The following is a 15,506-nucleotide window of genomic DNA, read 5'->3' as shown; positions in this document are numbered from 1 at the left end:
CTGGGCCCCTCCTGCTGCCAGTACAAGCCCTACTTTTCATTCCCTAGTGGAGCCCAGGTCCTTTCTTTGCTGTTTCTGGTCTTAGGGTACCTTTTCTCCTTCCCATGTGAGTTGCAGAAGGAGGAGAATAATTGTCCCTTATTTGTGGAGGCCGCAAGTAGTGGGCCTAAAACTCATGTTATTACACAGAAATGAAACTTGCACTTTGTTTTTAAATCATATATTTTTCCCTTGACTAATACTTCTGATAATTTAATTATTTATATTTTCTTTCTTCTTGCAAACTTCTCTCTCCTCTTTTGATCTATTCAATTTGGACTTATCAGTGTGTCTCATCACTGTAAACAATGGGGAATATGGCTGCTGTCCTGTCATACCCTAATTATGATTAAGTAATGCATGTGGCTTTGTCACTAATATATTAATAATAATAATAATAATAATAATAATAATAATAATAATAATAGTATAATTCAGATTTCATTTCCACATATTTGTTTTGTTCACCCCCAGAACTTAAAGGTCCTGTCATTGCTTTTATCATGACTGTGATTAGCTCTCAAACCCCTGTACACTCCTTTAACAGTTTAACTGGGCTTTTAATTCTGCTGAATCCATTTGTCTATCTGTAATGTCTTTTTGTCTCTAATAGTCTATTGCTAACAGCAACTTAAAGTATAAATACACATCTCAGGAGGTCAAAGAGTATTAAAATAATTGATAACTACTTCCAAATGGGAGTAATGGTAAAGTTGTTCTGGAAACCGTGTTTCCAAAGCCCAGGAGACATTAGTTTCATGTTTCAGCAACTTAATTTTTTTTTCTTTGCAGTTAAAAACCTGAGTTCACAAAATAAATATACATTGATTGGCTAGACAGAGATCTTTGTGTTTAGAACATGTGTCAAGTCATGCATTTTGAATTAGTCTTCAGAGGATCAAAATTGGTACTTGCTAAAATCATAAAATGCTGCTTTCTACACCAGCCTACACAAACCCTGAGCAGCAGAACTGGCACAGCATTGTGCACTCTTCTGTCCCACTGCCCTAAATCTTCCATGGCCCAGTTACATCCACTTAGCTCCATTAACACCTCCCAGCTACTGGCATGTCTCAGCTTACGTGGGTGGTATTAAGGTCATGAAGTCAAAGAGATAGCTTGGTTTTCCGCCTGCTACCTGTTGAGTCGTATTCATGAAGCCTTTAAGAATTCATACTTTTGAGATCTCTGTCTCCTTTCTGAATGTGATTGGAATTAGCAAAGTGCCAGTGAGGGGGGCAGATGTACCAAATGATTACGTGGACCTTTAATTTTTTTTCTCAGAAACTAGAAGAAATGATAGCCAAACAAAAGTTCACTGAGCTTCATCAGTAGCTATCAAACCTTTATTCTGGGAACAAATGTATTAAGTTTCAATTGATTTATTTTTTTTTAGAAAGCCAGAAACATAGGAGAACTTGCAAGTATCTCTCAGCTATATTAAGTGAACAGTAACATAATCTTTGATAATAAGTAGGCATTTAAAATGCTAAATTTTGTTTCTTTTCAGGAACATCTAGCATGATTACAGAGCAATATGCAGATGAGTAGGAACACCAAAGCAGAAAAAATGAGTAATGGTGAGCACACCAACACGAACAGTACATGTTACAGAGCAGCTTGAAGAATTGACACTGTATTGTCACATTTTTGCACAACTTTAAAAAAGATTTTGTACGAAAATCAAGGACAGCAAAAAAATAAAATTATTTCAGAACTAGAGGATAAAGCCACTTTTAAGAATAATAAGGCCTTGCTTAATGTGAAAAAGAAGCCTGGAATTCCTTTCGAATTAGAACTTTGAAGTGAATTCGTGCCTTTGTCAAAAGCAATGGCGTTGGATGCACTCCAGTATACCGCTGGCTTCTGGAGGAGGAGGAGGAGGCGAGAGCGGGCGGTGCGGGCTGAGCGGGCTCAGCTCTTGGAGCGACGGGGGCGGCACTCGGGCGCTGGGGGCGGGACCTGTCTCGGCCCCCGCCCCTGGGCGTGGCCGAGGTGAGCGGGGCCAATGGGCGGCCGCGACCTGGCGGGCGCGGGGGCGGGGCAGGCGCGCGCAGTGCAGCGGTGTCCCCGGGGCGGGGGGCGGGCTGAGCGTCCTGCGGCCGGTCCCGCACCTCCCGCACCTCCCGCACCTCCCGCACCTCCCGCACCTCCCGCTCTCCCGCTCCCGGCCATGGAGCACTCGCAGGTTGCCATCATCGGCAGGTAACGCCTCTCCTCTCCCGCAGCTGGGGGGAAGCGCCCGGCAGCGCTCGGCGCCTCTGGGGACGGATGCCCGCGGCGTGCGAAGGGGCTCGGGCGCCGTCCCGACACGGCCCGTCCTGCGGGGTGGTGGGTTTGGGGACTCAGTGGCGGGTACGGCCCTGCCTCAGATGTCACCGCTGCTGCAGGCGTCGGATGTGTCGGCGAGGTGCTGGGTCGGGGCAGTCGGTGGGTTTTGGCCAGCTGCGGGGTCGTGCTGCTCCTGCATCTAGGGAACCGGGCGGGGACGCACCTGTTGGGCTCCTTAGAGTGCCTTTGCATAACGGCCTAACAGCCCTGTGCTACCGTAAAAAAGCCGGCAAAAAACATCCACAGCATCTCTACCGAAGTAAGTCGTCCTTGAGATGTGAAAGACTGGTGACCTTTTTCATTGAAATGCTTTATGTACATAAGTACAGAGTGGAGAAATCCAAGCACAGTTTTAACGTCCTGTTTGCCAACTGTGTCAAGAAACTTGTAAGTTCCTGTGAGATGCTCCTGAAGTAATACTTAATTGCCACAAGATACAGCAATGTTTCTGGCTTATGTGGGAATGCATTGTTTCATACTCTCATTGTGAGCTGAACCTGAAGTTCTTTACTTGAACGATGATCTGGAGGGGAGAGAAAACACGTACCAGACAGTAGCAGTCTGCTGTACCTTGGTGTGGAAGTGTGGGCTGCAGCAAACTTCATTAGCAAGACCACTTGAAACCTCAAGACATGAGTCTCTGTGTTGCTGTGTGACACTGACAAAAGTAGCTCTTACTGTTGGCAGTTGGTAAACTTTTATTCCCCATGAGTGCGTGTTAAGGGTTGGGAAAGCTGGGCTCTTGCTCACTGTGGCTGCTGTGGCATTGTTGCACTGAAGGCAGAAAACGTGTTTCTTGTAGCACCCACAGAAGTTGTGTGAGCAGATCTGGCCCTTAAGACTTAATCTATCACTGGACTCAAAATGACAGTACTTAAAGTCTCAAAAAGCACTGTCTTGGGGTCAAATATGGTAACGTCAGGTTGTAACGATGCTGTTGTGTACCATGATGTAAGAGTGCAGGACTGATACCTACCATCAACTTATTTTGTGTTCTCTGTAGTTCAAAAGAAAAAAAACCCCACAATCGTAAAAACCTTTTTTTTCTGTTGTTTGTCGAACACTGTTTTAAGGAAACTTAATTTGAGAGTGCACTCTAGAGAGATGATGCAAGTTTATAAAGATAGTGACAGCTCGGATTTACTTGTTTAAGGTTTAAGTGATTCAAGTTTTATAAATATTTGTTCGCCAGGAGACTACAGTATCTTACAAACCTTGACTATACCTTACCTGTTCCATAAGTCTGTTCTGTAACTTGCCTGAGAACTGAAGAAGTGTAGACTTACTACAATGAAAGTTCTGTGTTTTTACTTTTAAATGGTAGATTTTTAGTGAGACCTTACTGTCTGCTTAACAAGACTAAATGCAAAGCTTGACTTCTTTTTTTTGGTCCCAATTATTTCCACTTATTCTTACTATTTCCTGAAGCTTCCTGTTTTTATCCTTTTTTAAAATATATACTTAAACCAAAGGCTGAACACGTTCCTGTTTTCTCTTCCTTCTTTTCTCATCTGTCCTGCTGCTTTATCTCTGACTTTTGTTCCCTTTTTAATCTTTTATTGATGCCCTAGTGGCCTTACATTTTCCAGTTACCAGAGATCACTTAAGTTGAATGCTGATAAGGTGATCTTGAAAATGACAGGAAATGCAAGTAATTATCAAAAGCCCCACTGTAACAGTCATGGGTATGGAGTTCTGATCTTGTGTCTATTATGGATTTTTTTTTAAAATTTTTATTTTTTTTTATGATCTCAGGTTACTTAAGCTTATGACACTGTGACTTGGGGCTTCCATTTGAAAAGGCTGATGCCTGCTATACATCTAACTAAGTTAAAACCTGCATTGCTTCAAGAGACACAATAAAATTGTCAGTTACTACAAGTTTTCTCTATGTAGTGCTCAGTAATATGTTTTCACCAAAAGATGTAGGCAGACTGTTCCTGTGTGTATCCAGCATGTTAAGTGCTTCATCTAAAAGTAAAGATAGTGCTAGAGGTGGCTAGAGGGAAAAGTAGTATCAAACCCATGGTTAGGGGAGGTTTTTTTACCTTTTCATATGCTTAGGGGTACTTTCTGAATTGCTGAGGGCCTGTGACTTTAGTAACTGTTAGAGACATTTGTTTTTTATCAATATCAACTTAACTTTTAATCAAATATTGAAGAGTCCAAACTCTTTTTTCCTTTTTGCAGTGCTTGCAAGACATTCTTCCCCCAAATAAGTGCTGGTGTATGAATTGGCTAATATTTATTGTTTTTCTTTTCAGCGGACTCATTGGTCGCAGCTGGGCCATGGTGTTTGCTGCTGGAGGCTTCAAAGTGAAACTTTATGATATTGCACAACAGCAGCTAACAAGTGCACTGGAAAATATTCGGTAGGTCACCTGACTTGAAATGACCGGGGTTGTAGTGAAACTGTGGAATTACTGTAATTATGAACGAATAGCCATATCTTATTACGGGAACATAGATTTTACGCTTTGAAGAAGGCTTTAATTTAGAAGTACAGGTCCTTTTAAGATCAGAAGGACTGTGTTCCCAAGTGTCACTGACACCTGTGAAGAGAAATTTAATTCTTAACTGATTCAAGGGCTTAAGTTTAAGTTAATTTTTGTTTAATTATGCTTACCACCATTAGGTTATCTATAGGCTAAGTTTAAAATATACAAACATAAGAGTTTTTGCATAGAAAGGCAACAGAAGCGCTTTCAGAGTTCAGTGGGTTAAAATGGATTGCTGAGGAGCTCTGCTACAGTTATTAGTATTTTTTAACCAGAGTTTTTTAAACTCTAAAAGTAATATTTTTGAGTCTTAGAAGAACAGGTTGCCGCTTTCACCAAAGATACAGCTACTAATCAGTTGTACTTGAAGCTGAGAAGCATCTTTAGAGGGAGAACAAATTTGAGGGTGTGAACATGAGGTCACTCACGCTGGTTCAGGCTAACAGTCCTCCAGCCCTCTTCTCTCGCCATATGGCACTGTGGCTAAAGCAACCATGCTTCTCATATTACAAGAGCTACAAGTTCAAGTCTTGCCTGTCTGCACCCTGCCCCCAACCTTCAGTGCCTCAGTTGTAACTCTTTAGTTAATGTATTTAGTAACTCTTAACTAGATTTCATCTAAGCATTTCTCTAACTGTCCCTTGAACCCATGTAAATCCTTCCATGGCCTCCTTGCCCAGGGACTTTGTGTTCTGCAGGTTTACTGCTTGCTGCATGAAGAGCTACTCCCTTTTGTTTGTTTTGAACCTGACACCTCAGTTGCTTTGGTTGACCCCTAGTTCTTATGTTAGAAGGGACAGTATCTGGTTGGTTGTATGCACCCTCTTCTTGCTGGTCCTGGAAATACAACTTTTATATGCATGTGAGAGAGGGAGAGAGTGCATTTATAGAGTTGTGCTGTGCACAACTTACGTTGGTTTATCGGCATTTAATGCTAACGTTCAGATTGCTTCACCATCAGCATCAACCTAAATGCATCAGCTCTCCCTTCTGATGCACTGGAGTGACGTGTCAGCTGGTATGGGGTGTAAGGTGCACCTAAAAAAGGATTATGCTGTGTTGCATCCTCATTTCTTTCTGTAACAAGGCTTAAAGCTAACAAAAATGACTTCAGAAGCCACTTGTAGGTCAGTTCAGTTGTTGGAGTTCAGAAGTGAAGCAGTATGTGATATCTAGTGAGATTTGCTATAAAAGGCTTGATAACAAAAGAAGAGGAAAATCTCTCTCTTAGTTTTTTTTTCTTTCCAGGTACGTGTTAGTCAGACCAAACATCTCTGTTGCATCCCTAGATGACAGACACTTTTGGTTCTTTTCACACCTGCTAGCATAGTGATAGCCATGATAAGATTCTGGATTATTGTGGAGGTCGCAGTTTTACTAACTGTGTTACTAAACTGTGTTACTCAAGTATGTTATTAAACTATTTTACTAAACTATGTTTACAAAACTTTTTGTTACTAAGGACAGCATTTACCCCTAATTTTTTCTTTTTCTAATAACAAAATCATGCCTCTGTGGAGGCATCTGCCCCTTCATCCAAGTCATTGATAAGTTCAAGGCAAGTTCAGCTGAGTTCAAGGCAGGTTTTGCCTTTTACGTAAGGTGTTCTTAACTCAATTTATAATTAACTTGTGTATCTTGGCTGTTGTAACATTCTAGTTTAAAAACCTGGTCTCAGGACAGCATAGTTTTTGTGATAAGAATACAAGCTATGCAGTTTTTTCAACCACTATTTTAATGATTGCATCTCTCAAAATGTGGTCAAACTTGAACTTCTTTGCACTGATTTCATAGCACACAACCTGCTGTAAATCACACTGGGTTACTGATGTGCTACTTCTGTGAGAGCTGGAGCTTCAGTAGGTAATGAGGGCTCGTAGAGAACAGCAGCTCCTGACTGAGCCAGCTGGTGACTGTTTCTCTGGACTTGCTGTGATTTGCTCTCCTTTTTGCCTCCAAATAGCTAATACTTTTAGAGAAGTTTCTAGGCTTAGAGACTTTTGTGGTTTATTTTGTTTTAGATTGGAATGTATTCAGCAGGAAGGTTTTCCAGCATAAACTTGTCAGTTCTGATACCAGGATGCCAAAAGGGTTAGATGCCCTAACCAGTAAACGTACTTAGGTCACTAGATTTGGAGACAGCATTGGGGTTGATCTTCAGAGAGCAAGAAGTGACTTGTAATGAGTTGCAAACTCTACTCAAACTCTCCAGTATTCACGACAGTGTGTTTACCATGGAAAAACATAGTGACCATAATTGCTTTTCCTGTTACCAAGTCTTTGCTCTCATTGGAGCATCCAGTTTGCAAAGTGCCAGTGTAGACGTTCTGAGAGTGCTGTGGCTGGAAAACAGTTTATGTGTGTGATAGCTTCAGGTGATCTCAGAACTTTGATTGGTTTTGTGCATTGGCACACTCGTATGCTGTGTCCCAGCTCTTCTCTAGTCCTTTGTTTTGTGCCTCTTCAAAGCTGTGTCAAAGGCTCATGGGCATCTGTTCCTCTTTAATATTACTGCTGTTGCTATAGGTGAAGTGCATTTGACAGCTCTGGATCTCTGTTGTCTGGACATATACATACTTTAGTGATTCAGCCTGTACTGCTGTTTCAAGAAGACTTCCTGTGTGATGAGTTTTCCACGGTGATGTGTTGTGCTTTTACCTTTGGGGAAAGTGGGAAGAGGAAAGTGTTTGCTAATGCTTTCAGACGGCCAATTGCAGCTGAGTCTTGGCAGCTTCCTATCTGACCATTTTATCTGTGAACAGTGACCTAGTCCCTGTGTCAGAGGCTCTCAGTTGCCTGCTTGTTCTGTTGTGTCTCAGATGAGATATATATGGGACCAGCGATGTTTTGGTTTGTTTGTTTTGGGTATCAGACAGCACTAGATTGTAGTGCTAAGACTGGCTAATGGTTCTAGTCTTCAGCCAACAGTGTCTGGTTGAATTTGTAAAGAATAGTATTGGTGTTTTCTTCTCTTTCTTTCCTTCTTGCTGGTCTGGGCAATATGTTTGTGATTAGGTGGTCTTTAATCTTATAAGTACTTGCTTGTTGCAACAGTGTGTCCTGAATACTATGACTGCCCAATAGTAGCTGTGGGTAAAGGTGAGGCAAGTGAGATGTGAACAAGATGAGTTAAGTGTTAGCATTGCTTGCAGGGTCCTTCTGTAAAGACTCTTAGAGTAGGAGTTGTAACCAAGAGCATTCCAGGCATTTTATGTGATCTGCAGTGTTCCTATAGATTGGATACCTTAACCTGAAGCAAATTCTGGCCCAGTTCCACGAGTACTGTTGACATGGGGAGGCAGGTACAATAGTAAAACTCTGGAGGTAAATAAAGGTGTGGGCTCTAAGAGGAAGTAGTATTTTCTCATGGACATGAATTCTTCATTCTTCAAAGACCTTACAGGTAATGAGTGAAACTCTCCAAGCTGTGTGCACGATACAGCTGCAGAGTGAAGTCTTGTGCTGTGCGCTAAGGACGTGGCTACAATGACCTCAGTCTCTGGTCATCCTAGGGACGAGCCCGTAAAACTCTAGGCTGCCTTGAATAAAAAGCCATCCACTAGAGGTCAGTGGTGCACTGTTGTATGTACAAACTGGTCTGGTTTCTGCCTTAATGTATAAGTGTCAAGGAACACTCTCTTACTTTTCCCACACTTTTGTGGCAATCTAATAGCATAGGGCAACACAAAGATGATTTAGCATTTGGAAGACTTTAAATTCATTTGTGGAACAAACCAACCAAAATGTCAATAAGTATATTGTTAAAGGATGCCAAAGAAGAGCGTTTCCTGGGAAGGAAAGCCAAAATTAAAGTAAAGCACATATTCCCTACAACTATACTGATTTAAATAAATAGCTAATATGAAGATTAGTGATATTAACAGGAAGATTTTTGTTGAGGAATAAACAAAAATCCAACCTTAAGTTGCAAAGGATAAAGATGGTAGTTTTGCAGATTAATTAAGAAATGTTATCAGTGCACAGTGTAGTGTGTAATGGCTTATGAAAGAGAAGGAGAAATGACAGGATGATTACCACTGGCAGAGAAGGAAAGATACAGAACAGGAGACAGGTGCTACAAACTTCTGTGAGAGCTTGAGGAAGAAAAATAAAAGCTTGATCTCTTAGTCTATGACTTTAGCTTTTTTGAGTGCCTCACTTAGCAACCATGTACTGTTATTGTGGAGAACCAGAGTGGATGAGATAAATGTTGTATTGCATAGAAGCTGAATAAGAACTTGGCCCCCTTCTTCAAAGAAGGAAATAATTCCATTGTGGTATCTTCAAACTGAAATTTGTTTGGTTGGATTTTTTGGGGGTTTTGTTGTGGGTTTTTTTCTAAGCAATATATATAGCCTGTGAACAAGAGTATGCTGGATTTGGGCAAGAGCACCTGGAAAATGAACTTCAGACAAATCAATAGTTAAGACTTTTTGAATGATTGTCTCCTTATCTTGCCTCACAATGTGTGAGGTAGCCAGGAGTTTGGATATTCTAGCTTAGGTGCATCCATTTTTTTACAAATGAATCACTGGCACCTTTAGTGTTCTAGAAACCTTAAGTGTTGGGTGAAGTTTATGCCTAGCATGCTGTGGTATATATACCCTGTGAGCTTGGGAAATGGAGCTGAAGATTCCTGCTTCCTAATTCTTACCATGCAAATTGCTTAAGAGGTAGAAGTATGTGCTTTTCAGCCATTCATTTGCTGTGTCAGTAAGAAACTAAATGGGGAATTCTTCCAGACACTTGAAGAATTTCCTGCTGATTTCTGTGGCTTTGCCTAGGGAGAGGTGTGTGCTTGAGCACATTTTATTGATATCCTTTTTCTACCTTGTAGTGCTCTTAAACAAAACTTACGAAAAGGAATTTCTGACAACTTTAGCTTTGGGTAGGAAAGGTCTAGGTTTTTGAGTCTAGACCTGTGTTTGAGAAAAGAGGCAGAAAGATATTTGTGGAACTCTTCATCAGTTTTGGACTGCATAAATTGGTAAAAATAATGTAAGTGCTAAGTCTAAGAGATTTCAGGGAAGCAAACAGGACAGACCTTAGCAGTGTCTAAAAAGCATATGACTCTTGGCTTGGTTTTCCAGTTAAGAATTAATTGAACATTTTCAAAGCTCTTGTCCAATATAAACGAAATGCAATGTCTAATGGTTTACCAAGGTGTACTCTGCCTAAAAGAATAAAGAATCATTGTCCATGATCATCCACAACAAAAAGAAAGAGGAAGTATTAGGACTTGCAGTATGGAAATGATTAGTTAGAGCTAATTGCTGAAGAGATTAATTGAAGAGGAGAAAGTTAATGCTGGTACTAGTTAGCACTGCATGTGTGCATGCATGTGGATATTTGGTGGTGGTAGTGGTTTTGTTTTTTCCAGTCTGGAATATAGGTGTATATTCTGGTTTGTAAGGTGCACTTCAACAGAACTTCAAACAGAGCCTCTGTTGACATCTTACCTGCTCCCAAGTTATTTGAAATACTTTGATTTTAATGTACAAAGTCCATAGTGATCTGAATGTGTGTGATTTTTAGTGGGGCTGCTCCCAGGATAACATATTGCTGCAAAGCTATTTTGTTTGCTGGGAAACAAATGTTCTCTTTTCTGATACTTGGTGTAGGAGAAGGGATATCAGAATAACTTGCAGAGCTGTGGGTGTTTATAACCTCTTAATAAAGCCATGAAAAACTAGTATAGCCTGTATTTGCTCTATTTTCTTGGATATAGCACAACAGCATGGATGCTGAAGTAAAATTCTGATTCTTTGGAATTTAATGGTAGATATAGTGAGCCAATTCAAGCTAAAGACCTGAGGGCTCAGTGAATCTTGGCTGAGGTGTGCCTTGCTTCTGTATAGTTGAACAGGAACTGGATTGTCTTTAAATAAATCCCAGCAAACTTTCATCTTTGACTTCAGAATACTATGGTCTAAATTCTCATTCTGACCTATACTTGCTTGGGATGGGAAAAAGTACTTCCAATGTAAGACAAGATGGATTGCCTACTTGGATGTCTAAAAAACATCAGACAAATGCACCTGAAACAATTGTTCCTTCTCTAAAAGAGAGCCAAAGATGGTTATTTCAGGTGTGCATGTTGACAGAGTAGGCGAGATGAATCGCACCCATTTTGTTTAGGACAGTCTGGAAGAGGAAGCTTAATATTTTTATTTGATCTATGTCAACAATACTTGTTGAGAGGAAAGAGTTCTAAATAAAAGGATGGTTTGACAAAGTGTGAGTGCATTTTCACACATTGCTCAGCAGATGGTCTGAAAGGTATAGAGAGAAAAAGCAACAGTGTGATCTAAGTCCTCTCCCTTCTCAGTTCACTTAAATGCAACTTGAAAAGTGTAGACAACACCTCCCACAGCTTCATTAAGCAGCTGAGATCTGGGATCCTGTTGCACCCTGTCTGTGTGTTTAGGGTTGCTGGTGGCTGCAGTGGTGTCATTGGCAGGTGGTGAGGAAGGTCTGCCCCAGGGTGTAAGAGCTGGAATGGAGAAGTGGCCTGGGGCTGATGTTATGCTGACCCTGGGACTGGGTGCCTGTCCTGCTTTGTAAGAACAGTGTCTGTCTGACTGCTGTAGATCGTGATAAACGTGTATCTCCCCTGAGGTCTCTAGATACAAAAGTAAATTCAGTGTTATTGTCTGGATGCTTGGAGGGGACTGGGCAGGTGTATTGAGATCTGAGGTGTGACTGGGAATGGAGATTGCCTGGGCCGATATAAATAAGTTCTGCCCACTTAATGTGTACTGTCCTGTAAAACCCCTCATGAAGACTGTCACATGTGCTTCATTGCCACTGTCACTTACGAAACACGTGATGAATCACTGGTTATTTCTATATTCCGTTATGATTTGTGTAGTACAAAAATACACTTTTTCTGTACAGTTTTTTTTAATCACTACAGCTTTTCTACCCTCCGAGTGGCAAGGGCAATTTATTTATCATGTAAAAAGGCATCCAAAAAGAAGCCAATGCTTCAAAACTAGGTTGGCAGGGAGAATAAAGGGATTTTTTTCCCTGCCACTATTCATGAGTTCAATTTCCTCCTGTATTCAGGATGAGCAGTTTTTGCTGAATAATAACCAAAGGCTCAGAGGAATTCTGACTTGAGGTAACTGAACAGATTTAAGCATGATAATGGCTACACCAAATACCTTTAGGTTGATTGCAATCAGACATTTTAATCCCACTTAATTTCTGTGGACATTGTTCCTCTAAGTGACTTATAATGGTTTTGAAAAATAGCTTGCTTGCTCTGGATGTTTGAGGTCTTCAGGCTGTAGAGACTTTTACTGAGAAGGTAAAAGCAGTGTGTGTAAAAGCAAAGGTAAAAACCCTAGCAGTGATGTGTACTCAAATATTCATTTCAAGCTTTGGCCACTCAATTTAAGAAGTACTTGAATTTTTTGACATTTGCTCTGTTAGTTACATATATAAAAACAAACAAACAAACATGTAGTGATACAGGTTTTTTAGGAAGGACTCCTGGCTGTATGTAATGTATTTATTTATTTATGTACAATTAAAGAGCTGTTCCTACAAAGAGGCAATCCTGCATCTAGGAGTAGAGCTGTCTCTACTTGAAGAGAAGGAAAAAAATGGGGGAGCAAAGAGAAGCCACTGAAATTAACCTTTATATTTTTGAGTGTGAATATATGCAGTGGCATGGCAAATAGCATAGTATTACTGGTTTGTTAAGAAACTTTTTTAAAAATTAGTGGTGGCTTAACAATTATAAAGTATTGAAATGTGTCTGTGTTGTTTCTGTCAGCCAACAAATGAAAGAGATGGAGAAGTCGGGGTTCCTGAAAGGATCTTCTAATGCAGAACAGCAGTTTGCTCTCATTAGCATTTGTACAGACCTGAAGGCAGCAGTAGAGGGTGCTACTTTCATTCAGGTAAGCAAAGATTTGCCAACTCCAAGCAAACGGTTCAGAAAGATGATCTAGAAGATGTACTGTGTTCTTTCTAGCCTGGTATCCTGACACGGGAGATCATACCTCTTTGCAGGATTTTCCTACTTGAGACTCCTTGCAAGTTTCTTTGAGTTATGTTGGGAGAGGCTGGCAACTAAGCTGAGAGGGAATTGCTGACCTCCATGTATAACAGACACAGTACCTGTTAGAAAGATGAATGTAACATGCAGGTGAGCAGGAGATTCTTGGGGGAGAAATTATCTCTTAGGGAACATCACACATTCTAGAGCTGAAACTAAAACGTGTTTCTCCCTGTCCTGGTATCTATGAAGGAAGGGAATATGACTATGTCTGTGGTTACTTCTATTCTGACTGTGAAGGGAGTGCTGTAGCTGAACACAGCTATCTGAGAGTATTAGAGTATTAAAAACAGGGTAGATATATAGGTTTGGAATGAATGTGTGCTGCTAAGTAAAATTGGAATGGGAAACAAGCTGAAGTACTAGACCTGATAGTTTATGGCTACTGACCTTTTAATATGCCACTGGATTTGGCACAGTTTTGGGGATAGGTGAATCTGAGACCATTTCTGGGATAAGGTATGAATGAGTTTTTGTTAGGATTTGTTAGGATTTTGTTAGGATCTTCTACCCTGCGTGGTCCCGCAGTATAGTTCCAGTGTTGTACCATTACTTCAGCTAATGGTTACACTCTTTCAGTAAATCTCACACTCTGTTTAGCTCCAACACAACCCTAATATGAAACCAAACTGAAAGGGGATAGACTCCTAGACCTTCTCTTCCTCACAATTTGATGAGGTGGAGGGGGAGAGAATGGGAGACAGGGCAAAGCTTCACACAGAAGTCAAGGTGTGAATGTACTCTAGATTTTTATGGTAGTATACTGTTTTGTGTTCACTTCCTTTTCTCTATATCATGAAACTATATACTGTAACCCCAGTATCTTACTCGTTCATCACTAATGAACTCAGAACTTGTCAGTTCATATTGTTGTATTCACGTATGTAGGGCCTATTTCTACTGAGTTTAATCTGCAAATTTATTGTCTCAGTCCTGTAAAGTCCTTCTGCAAATGTTTGTGGTTGTTGTAATGATAGCAAACCTACATTTTGTGAGCTAACTTTCAAGTCATTTGTGAATGGATGTAACAATGGGCACATATATCTGTGAAACAGCATACCCAGCATATTCCAGTAAGAACTGACCATTCTTCCTACCTTCTACTTACTGTCTCTTTACAAATTACTATCCATTAAAAAGTCTTTTGTCTCACGTGTGACCAGTTAACTTCATTAAAAGCCTGTAGTATTTTTTGTTACAATACTTCTGAGCATTCACATGAATGACATCAGCAACACGATACCTCTACTTGTTGCTTCCTTCAGAGAATTCTACTTGGTCTGTGAGTTGGGACTTCCTTCCATGATGTTCCTTTTTTCTTCCCTAGTATTTCTTCTCGTTGATTCTTCTTCTAATTTATGTTATACTCATGTGGTTCTACCTTCTTCTCTTAACTTGCTTGATAAAGACATAAGGCTTACAGGCCTGCTGGTGAGATCTTTCCTGAAGTTCCCTTAGAAGTTGCATCATGATTGCCACTCTTCTCTTTGGTACCAAAATAGTGTACATTCAGTTTTGTTTCAAGTGAGTGGTTATATATCATTGTTACTGTGTTGGGGATTTCAACCATATCAAGACATATCCCAGAACCTTACTTCTGGTTCCACCCTCCTCTATATCTTCAAATTCTTTCCTTTTCAAAGAGACCCTGGGAGTCTGCAAGAGTTAAGGCTTCAGTTTTCTACAAGGATTAGAAGGTGAAACAGAACAGTTGCAAAGTAATCACTGTTCTGTGTGTATTTTCCAGATGATCCTTCTGTGCTCTCATCTTTTGGTCCTGTGCATTCCTCTCTCTGCATTTTGAAGAAAGAAGAGAAAACACTTTTTTCAATTATTCTATCAGTAAATTGTGAGGGGGTGCGTTATTTTCACAAATTAACAATCCTACATGGCCATGTCCATTTGAGTACCATATCAACTTTGGGAAGGCTACCTTTCTGGTTTCCAGTAATCTTGTCGTTCTTCTTGTTTTCTTTTGCTCTTTCAAGCATTACTACCTGATCTATCTGTGTGGCGTCTCTACTTTCTCTATATGCTACCTGTAAGGATCCGATCCTTCTTAATGCCAATTTTGCATCTCTTTAGCATCCTCACTTCTTTTTACCATCTTCTTTTGAAGCTGAACACAGCTGTGGTGGAGTTCTTGGCTCTTGTTGCTCCAACAGAAATGTGTAGTCCAATACCATTGATCCTGTTAGGGAGGGTCTTTGGCTGTAAGATTTTTGAACATAGCACTTCAGATTAAATCGAGGGCAGCATCCTTTTGCACCGCCATCAGTTGATCTATGAAATGGGCATCGAGCAAATGTTGCAAAATCAAAGTAATTTTGAGTTGGAAAGAATCAGTGGAAGTCATCTGGCCCAACCCACTCACATCATCTTGCTCAGGATTTGTGCAGTTGAGTTTTGGATAAACACATCTGGTCTCTTTGGGTAACTTGCTACAATGTTAATTACCCTCATTGTGCAACTTCTTTCCCAATATCGAATTGGAATTTTTATTTTTGCAAGTTCAGTCTCTTGCCTCTTGTCCTCCACACAGACCTCAGAGAGTGTGTTCCGTTCAGATA

The 15,506-nt window shown here is 40.5% G+C and overlaps 1 protein-coding gene across 1 annotated transcript in view; it reads left to right on the top strand.

The window, feature by feature from the left end:
* Positions 1-2,124: 2,124 nt before the first annotated feature.
* Positions 2,125-15,506, top strand: part of CRYL1 (crystallin lambda 1) — a 49,681-nt gene continuing 36,299 nt past the window's right edge. The window contains exons 1-4 of the mRNA XM_050333148.1: positions 2,125-2,172; positions 2,208-2,244; positions 4,635-4,742; positions 12,652-12,778. Of these exons, the coding sequence (XP_050189105.1) occupies positions 2,213-2,244; positions 4,635-4,742; positions 12,652-12,778 (267 nt within the window). The 5' untranslated portion in view covers positions 2,125-2,172; positions 2,208-2,212. The remainder of the gene's footprint in view (positions 2,173-2,207; positions 2,245-4,634; positions 4,743-12,651; positions 12,779-15,506) is intronic.

The sequence above is a fragment of the Myiozetetes cayanensis genome, unplaced genomic scaffold (genome assembly GCF_022539395.1).
Source record: "Myiozetetes cayanensis isolate MyiCay16 unplaced genomic scaffold, myiCay2020 scf5-8, whole genome shotgun sequence".
Taxonomy (NCBI): Eukaryota; Metazoa; Chordata; class Aves; order Passeriformes; family Tyrannidae; genus Myiozetetes; species Myiozetetes cayanensis.
Note: the sequence above shows the minus strand (reverse complement) of the source record. Positions and strands in the feature narration are given on the sequence as shown.